Genomic DNA, 8,942 nt, shown 5'->3' with positions numbered 1-8,942 from the left:
CCAAGAGCCCTGCTGGGGCCAGCTCTGCCTGGGGGAAATGACTGGAAATGATTCATCCCGTCAGGCCTGCCTGGATTGCATCGCCCCCTTCCTTCCTCCTGCTCTCCCCAAAGGAGAGGAGAAACGAAATCAAAAAAAACAAAAGTGCTTTCATTTCTTTAGAGTTCCATTATCCCCAAGTGACCTTCCTGGCCTGGTGACTCAGCTGCAGGAAACTTTCATTGACTTCTGTGTCTACCTGGAAGGGCACGGGGCTGAGAGATGGTTGGGATGAGAGTTCCTGAAATGTAGGGAAGGTGCTCATTCCTCTTGCTCCTGCCAGCTCCCCACTCCAGGCAGACCCTGAGGACTGACTCTGTCACTGAGCTGTTCTTCCCAGCTCTCCAGCACCAGAGCAGCACACAAGGGCAGCCCAAGCCCTGGCTGGGGTGGGAGAGCTCCTGTCTCAGCCCTTGCCCTCTTGCCTCCTTACAGAACAGACTTGGAGCATGGTGTTTGTTGTCTCTGAGCTGCTGTTTGACCTTAGCTTTGCTTAAACAATGCCAAAGTCCAGTTTTCTCTATTGCCTTTGTAAGATGGGAGACACAAATCCCTGTGAGGAAATATATTTCCTGCAAACATCTGCAAGATCAAACCCTAAAGCAGATGGAGCAATAGCCTGGCCACATCCAGCTGTGCCAGCTTTGCCATCTCTTGGTGATGCAGGGATGTCTTCCACAGTGCTCAGTCACAGGTGCTCATCTCTGCAGGGACCAGGCTTGGAAACCCAGCCCAAGGCTCAATCTCCTGAGGGCGAAAGTTTTTAACATAAGGACTTTATTACTTTTATTTCTATAAAAATGTACAGCTCATATCTCATGCACACACTCAATAGGCAAACAAACTGCAGCTTGTAACAGTCACTGTGCTCCACAACAAGTGGTGTTTAACCCTCAGAAATGGGTGACACCCACAGGCTCCATCCTCCCTCCCAGACTGCAGAGAGGAGCAGCAGTGTCCCCCTGTCCCCTGTGAGGGTGCCAGCACCCTGCCTGCAGGCAGCCAAGGGACAGGAGAGGGGCAGGGAGTGCACAAGGACAGGGCCAGCCTGGAGGAGCCGCTGCTCCTGCTGAGGGATCACAGCAGCTGGGAGCTGGTGGTGGAGCTGGGAACAGGGTCCTGCCAAGGACTGGGGGCTCCAAGTGGTCTCCTGGTGCACATCCATCCCCCAGCCCTTCACCTGCAGCACACAAGTGTCCACCCTGCTTGCTGGAGGGCCTGGGCACTGATCCAGCCCCCAGGGACATGCACAAACCATCTCAGACCAGCAACAGAACAGACAAGGCACAGTGTTTCACAGGGCTGCCACAAAGGTCTCAACTCCAAGCAGCTCAGACAGGACATTACATACATTCAAAAAGCTATAAAACCTTTTTTACAAAAATAACATTTCTAGTGTTTCATATAAAAATAATGCCACAGTACATCACCTCACAAGTTCCAGCTGTGCACAGGTGGGTGCAGGGGGAGGTGGCACTGGCAGGGCCAGATTTACCCTCCAGGAAAATCAACCCCAACCAGAGTTCCACAACTGAGCTGCTGCACAAGGAAGGGTTTCACTGCAAATTAATCACTGAAATTGATCTGATTGCATCCTGTGCTTGCAAAGGAGAGGAATCCCTCAAAATGCAGAACAAACTGCAGAAGTGAGGGATGTGTGATGGCAGAGAGCAAGCACAGCTGTGGTGTCCTCTCCCCCTGCAGGGCTGCAGGGATGTCCTGAAGGTGCAATCTGACAGATGTAACAGGCCTCATTCCTCAAGCTCTGCTTTACAGCTGGCCCATCATTTTTTATCATCTTGCTTATCTTTTTCTTGCTGATCTTGCTTTTACTTTCTGCATGCATATTTGTAGTTAGGGATCTGATCCCCTGAGGCTGATTGGGGTCTGACCCTTGATATGTCTCTACTTACAAAGCATCACGTCATGAAGGCCTTTGCACACTCCAGCAGAATTATCCTGGAGTCAAAGTTTATAAGGGCTTTCAAGACTTGACCACAGATAAAACATAGGACTTATGTACAGCACTGTCAGGATGTGTTAAAATCACTTTGGGGTTTAAAAAAGCCTGGTTCTGTAACAGTGCTTTCATAGCCTGGTGCTCAATGCTATCCAAATATCCAAAATGGAAAAACTGAAATGTGGCTGAAGTACAGGACCATGAACAAGCATTTTGTGCTTCTTTTTTTTTTTTTTTTTTTTTTTTTTTTTTTTTTTTGTTTTTTTTTTTTTTTTTTTTTTTTGAGGATCAGCAAATGTGCTTATTTCTAGAGAGAAAATGGGATCAAAAGAATGTCTGCTGTGGTAATTTTTTCATGACTACATCCAGAATTGCCTTTAGCTCCACACTTCCTGGGTTTTGTGCTTGCAGAGAAAAGCAAAAATGTTCCAATGATAACACAGGAATAGCAAAATTATTGGGTGGCTTCTTGATTTCTCCCATTTGTGAAGATTCATCAGCATTTTCCTGCCCTGGTGATGGATGCAGCTGGGCACAAGGTGCATCAGCTGGCAGAAGGGATTTATTGCATTGATTTGCCAAGCGCCAGCTCTCAAAATTCATCTGCAAGAAGAAATACCCAGAGCTGCTAAAAGGAAGGGCTTGATTTCAAGGAGGAGACAGACTGTGGACTGCCAGCTTCTCTGAATAGAAAATCTGTAGCACTGACCTTCATTCCGCTGATCAGATGCAGTGTTGGTCAACTATTTCTGAAAAGCTGGGCTGTTCTTCGTGCCTCCAGCAAGAGAAAATGATGAGAGTAAATTCCATCAGCCCAGGGAGAGCCAGCACCCAGCTGGCACCAGCTCAGTCTTGGTCAGGCAGAGCAGAGACCTGAAGTGCAAAGAAAGAAGCAGCAGAGAGTTTAAGTGCAAATTGTGTGGGTTTGGTGCTAAGATTGCTCAAGGTGGCTGAGCCCAAGTCCAGCAGTGTGGGTGGGTGAGTGGCTTCTTGCCTGGGCCACGATGAACCACAGAAAATTCCCAAGAGTGACTTGGGAAATCACATCAGCTGGCAAAGAGCCAGCAACAGCAAGAGAACAGCCACAGCCTTTGTACAGAACAGTGCCAGCAGAAAAGAAGTGTCTCCCTTATTTCCAGAACACTGTGATTGGTCAACGATGAAGTAGATGTATTATTGGGCATTCTGCTCTATCAGAAAACCAGTTTTCTCTGTGATTTTTATTCCCAGGCTTGCTTCCTACTGGTCACCAGTTCAGCATGAAGAGCTTTTCTGGAGCAACACTCAAACAGAAATGTCCATGTATGAAGCATTCATATTACTTCCATTGGATAGGCATTGTCTTGATGTCCTGCCTGCTGGTAGAGCAAGCCCTGCACCATTTCTCTGGATGTTTCCTCTGGTTTGACTCCAAATTTCAGATACAACCACACAAGGGCAACACTGGTAACCGTCAGTCCACATACCACAGAAACTGGGATGACAAAGTGCATTTGAGATTTTGACAGGAAGCTGGGCAGGGGCAGATTGTTTGGCCTGACTGTGATCATCTGCACCCTGGCTTGGCTTGACAGTGCCTGGTGAGTAAAAACTCCTGTGTCTGAAGGCTCTTGCTTCCCTACAGGCAATGAATGATCAAATGCTGTTGTCCCTGCAGAGGGACCAACAAGCCTGTTGGTATGGACAGAAGCAGCTTTGTCTGTGGCAGTGGTGGAGCTCAGAGTAGACACTGGAGTAGTCTGTGGTGCTGTCTCTGTGACTGTTGTGGTCCTCACACTGTCCCAGATGGAGGGGAGATCTGACCCAGAACTGCTGGCAGCAGTGTCTGGTGTGTTGGCTCTGGCTCCTGTGGGGTCCAGGGGTCCATTGGCAGCCAGTGCAGGTTGGATTGATGCTGTGGCAGCAGCCATCAGGTCTGAATTGGAGTTAGGAGAAGCTGTGTGCTGACCAGTGGGGCGTGGGGTGGGCTGCCTGGAGCCCACATCTGCTGTAACAGGAGAATTTGAGGGCTCCCCCTTGGCTCCTGGAGTGACCCCAGGGTGCAGAGCCTCCTCCTGTGTCACTGGGCTGGATCCTGCAGGGAGCTGGGGGAGCTCCTGCCTGCCCAGGGGGGGCTTGCTGGACACCTCTGTGGTGGCAGCAGGAGCATGTTCTCTCTCCCTGAGTGTTGTTCCAGTCCCTTGGAAGAAACCAGCTGGAGCAGTGGCTGGAGATGGAGGCAGTTCTGGAAGACCAACGTGTCTCTCAATGCTTCCAGGCTCTTCTGCTGAGGTCACATCACGTGGTGGCGTCACTGTGGCACTTTTCCTGCCCAGTTTGTCTTGGAACTTCTTCACCCAGCCTGCCTTTGAATCTACACAAATCTCCTTATCCTGCACAGTAACAAATCTGAAAATACAAAGGGATCACTCATTGAATAAAGAAAACACTGGTTCAGGTGATCAGAGCGGTGGGGAAGGTGTGTAGATACAAAGACCAAGTGTTGTTTGGATGATTCATTTCAGGAAAGGCAGGCAGGTGCCTCTGATATCTGACTGAATGAGCAGCTGAACATGACTCATGGGAGAAGGGTTTTCCCCTAATAAGCTTTTCACGTTCAGAAGCATTGTCCTGCTTGGACACAGAAAGCTCCACAGGCACCAGCTGCCCCGGGACACACAAGCATTAAGGAAAACCTCTCAGGTTTACTTTTACTGGGTGTTGTGACACTTCCCAAGGTCAACCCAGCAGCTTCACTTTGGAGCCACCCCCTGGGCTGCAATAAAATGGTGTCAATGGTGCATGAACTTCAGCATAAGCACAAAACAGCAATTATGCCAAAGAAAAGAAATGGAGCTTTTCTCATTTCCAGACAAGCTCACAAGTCTGAATCTGTCTTCAGACAAATATCTGCTTTCAGAGGAACACGTGAGCTCTCTCCCCACATCATTCCTCTGCCCTGTCCTTCCAGGTACATATCCCAGTCCCTTTCCCCACCCATTTAACCCTGATCCCACTTGTAAGTGGGGCAGCACTTACATGATGACATTTTGTTTGCATCTAGAGTCAGTCTCGTAGAACCTCCTGATCAGCCTCTCTGGTATAAACTTCTGTGAAGGATTTCTGCAACTTCCTGGACACGTCACATGTGCTTTGGGTTGCCCTGAAATAAAAATTTCAATTCATTAAGTGTTGGCTTTTATCTATAAACCAGCACTGCTTAATGTCTCCCTTTTCCAGGGAAGAGTCCAAAGCCACGAAAGTTTCCAATCCCTGCTGAACTGAGATGAAGACAGATCCTGATGACCACAAAGCCAAATTTGCTTGTAGCCCCCACACATGCAATAAGATACCCAGAAAACTGAGGGGAAAAAAGCACTGTGAAACCTGTGGGCTTTTGGGACAGCATTTCAGCTTGTCCTGTAGGATGTGCAAGCCCCTGGACCTGCAGGACCTTTTCCCTTTGGCTACCAGGAGGACTGGTCTCAGCATAATGCCCAGAAAATACATTTCATCCCCCAAAGACCTGCTGCAAGCCTCACCAGTGGACAGGGTGCTCTACTCTCTCCTTATCAGTCTTATCTCTGTGGGACCTCCCCTCCAGGTGAGCATCCTGCCTCTCTGCTCCCATGGTCTCTGAGCATCACCTGGGCTCAGAGAAAGGGTGCAGGGCAAGAACCTTTTGGCAACGATGCTTCAGTCCCACAGGTATCTCAGCAGCCCAGCTTCCCAAACACATCTTTTCGACCTCCAGCAGAAAACACAGTTTTCAATTTGCAAAGTGTAAAAATAACCCCCCCTTGACCCCTTCAAGGGGCAGGGCCAGTCACACCACTGGGGCCATTCATCCACCTCCAGCCTCCCACAACAGGCACTTGCACAACACATCCTGACAACTTGTTCCTGACATCCCTGGGGGCAGGATTTACAAAAACAATCCCTGATTTATCTGGAGCCTCTGTAAAGAAAGGAACTGGCATCTGGTTTCAATCAGGCTGTCTCTTACAAAATATTGCCCCTGATCCCCAAGGGAATGTGGCGAATTTTATGCATTTCAGTTAGGAATGATCCAGATACCAGGTACAAGAATGAGCATCAATGCAAGAGCACTCTGAATCATTTGAATAAGTTACTGGGGAAATGATTGCAAAGAAATCCCAAGCAAACACTCCTGTGGCCCCTCTACAGAAGCCCATTTCCAACTCTCAGTCAAGTCAAGTTAAAGCAAAACTCTCTTTTCACACAATAATGTATTCTGTGGCATTTTAGGGTCAAGAATTCCCTGCTGGGAATTCAGGGCAGCTGACTTGCCAATCAACTCTCATTAGCCAGAGGATATTCAGCTGGTGGCCTCCACTTTCAGAGCACAGTTCAACAAAACAGGCACAGGGACAAGAGGGCCACACCGTCCCCTGCATGGTGGGGAGCAATCCCTGTTCCTTGGAGAACCAAATCTGTTCCTTTGAGATCCCTGAACTGATTTTACAATTATTGGCACCAATGCAAACGGTTTCCATGTGGCTGAGCTCCTGGTAGGTTTCTCTCAGAGTGGAGGAGCTTGGAAAGCCTCCCCAGGACAGAGGGGTGCCCCAGGAGCATGGAACTCTCCTCCCGGGGCACACACCCTGCTTCTCTGAGCTGCATCTGACTCTTTGCCAAAGGGATCTGGGAGTTTTTCGGCCCAGGACCGCTGCTCTTAGGAGCCATTGGCACTTAATTTTCAGCACAGTTCCCCCAAAGGAGCTTCTCCAGGGAGCTCCACCAGGCCTCTAGCAGGGCCAGCCCTGTGTCCTCTTTTGGGGGAAAGGGTGAGCAGAGTCAGGCAGTGCCGAGCAGGCAGCGGGTTCGCAGGGCAGGGTGAGGTGCCTGGTGTCCCTGCTGTCCCCCTTCCTCGGGCCAGCGCTGCAGAACCTGCCCGGAGGTGTGCCGGAGGGAGGAGCTCCATCACTGCTCCCGTGTCCTGGCAGCAGGACACGGATCTCAGGGACTCTTTGGGAATAATCACCCCTTGGCTCCGGGCACAGTCCAGCCTTGCCTGCGGTGCTGGGAGCCTGCGGGACAGCCCAGCACCGCCTGCTGAAGGGTGGCGAGCACGGAGCTGTGTCACAGCCACGACAGCGAGCCTGGCCCCGGCAGAGCCGGCCCAGCACGGCCCGGAGCCCGCAGAGATCTCTGTCCTGAGGGCAGGAGAGGCTCCCCTCACACACAGCCCGCAGAGATCTCTGTCCTGAGGGCAGGAGAGGCTCCCCTCACACACAGCCCGCAGAGATCTCTGTCCTGAGGGCAGGAGAGGCTCCCCTCACACACAGCCCGCAGAGATCTCTGTCCTGAGGGCAGGAGAGGCTCCCCTCACACACAGCCCGCAGAGATCTCTGTCCTGAGGGCAGGAGAGGCTCCCCTCACACACAGCCCGCAGAGATCTCTGTCCGAGCAGGAGAGGCTCCCCTCACAAACACACACTGCAGTGTGTGACAGCAGTGACAGTGACACCCCCCTGCCTCACAGGGACGGCAGCGCTGGCACCTGCAGCACACGGTGTCGTCTCCTCAGACCCCCACCCATCCTTGACGAGGCTGCAGCCTTCCTGCAACGTCCCCAGGCACGTGAAAAAGGGGGACGAGAAGCGCATCATGCTTTTTTTCCTAACAGATGTTATCGGGAAGCGTCTCCGCCGCTCTCACCATCTGCCCTCCCGTGTGACAGAAGCCATCTCGGCGCTCTCGGATGTCCCTGCTGCCGGGATTGCGGCCATTTATTGGCTTCCCCCCGCCCCCCAAATCGCTTCCCAAACCCAGCCTGATCCTGCCCTGAGATCCCCTGCATCCCTCCCGCACAGGTCCCTACAGCCTCATCCAGTGCCACCGCCCCCGTCCCGGCCCCATGGCCATCCCCCCGAGCCCGGCTGTCCCCGGGCAGGGTGGGGACGAGCGGAGCCGTGTCTCACCTCCAGCCAGGGTCACCACCAGGTACAGGGCCCACAGCAGCATCTGGAGACAGGCAGCCGTCATGTTCCCGTGGTGGGCAGGAGGAAAGGCAGGCAGGCAGGGATTCCCGGCTGTATTTCCCACTCCCGGCTGCTTATCGCATCCCCCGGAGCAACACAGACGCCGCCGCTCATTCGGGATTGAGAAACCCCGAGACAGAGCTTTAGTTGTTATTCACGTGTCCAAGGGTGACGCCAGGAGGAGGAGGGAACAGGGAGAGGGCAGGGAATAGCAGAGGCAGTGGGATGGCTCCTGGAATTCCCCAGATGTACTCACACCAGATTTTCCCAAAGCACGCACAGCAGCCCAGACTGCTTGGCAAATTATTCAGGCAGGGACTTGCAGACGTCGGCTGCTCCCTCCTCCTCTCTCACCAAAGCATCACTGTCCTTAGGCTGGGAAAGCGCTCCCCACCTTCAACTGCAGCTCCCCGCTGCTCAGTAAGCTCATTAATTACCCAAAATGCCAAAGCAGTTATTCCTTTCCTTTTTGGCAGCCATCTTACAGCAGCAGTCATTAGGCCAAAAGAGACGGAATTTGCTAATCAGGATCGTGAGCTCATCAGCTGCACTTCGATCTCAGGCCAGGCTGCCTCTAAGGAGCATCACCAAACACAAGGAGAGGGATGAGCAGGGACCCGGTGGCTCTGCAGGCAGCTGCTGTGCCCTGGCCGTGCTGTCTGCAGTGTGTGCTCGCTAGGACAGCCTGATTTTCCATGAACACGGGGGCTCAGACATCGGGGTCTTGCTGCTGCCTGATTTTCCATGAACACGGGGGCTCAGACATCGGGATCTTGCTGCTGCCTGATTTTCCATGAACAGGGGGCTCAGACATCGGGGTCTTGCTGCTGCTGGGAGCAGGAGAGCCCCAGGAGCAGGAGAGCCCCAGCTCTGCAGGGACCAGGCTGTGTCAGGGCTTTCCAGCGGCAGCCCCAGTGGCAGGTCAGGAGAGGATGTACCAGCACTGCAGCCACATCCTGC

General features: G+C 52.3%; 1 protein-coding gene across 1 annotated transcript; it reads right to left on the bottom strand.

Annotated features, from left to right (window-relative positions):
- Window positions 1–2,210: 2,210 nt before the first annotated feature.
- On the bottom strand, window positions 2,211–8,273 carry LOC131563480 (mucin-2-like). Its single transcript, XM_058813549.1, has 3 exons — window positions 7,923–8,273; window positions 5,018–5,141; window positions 2,211–4,387 (listed from the first exon to the last, which is right to left on the bottom strand). The coding sequence occupies exons 1-3, from the start codon at window positions 7,984–7,986 to the stop codon at window positions 3,313–3,315; spliced, it is 1,263 nt and encodes a 420-aa protein (XP_058669532.1). The 5' UTR covers window positions 7,987–8,273; the 3' UTR covers window positions 2,211–3,312.
- Window positions 8,274–8,942: the final 669 nt, after the last annotated feature.

Source organism: Ammospiza caudacuta, chromosome 13, assembly GCF_027887145.1.
Source record: "Ammospiza caudacuta isolate bAmmCau1 chromosome 13, bAmmCau1.pri, whole genome shotgun sequence".
In the NCBI taxonomy this organism is placed as follows: domain Eukaryota; kingdom Metazoa; phylum Chordata; class Aves; order Passeriformes; family Passerellidae; genus Ammospiza; species Ammospiza caudacuta.
This window is presented reverse-complemented; position numbering and strand designations above follow the sequence as displayed.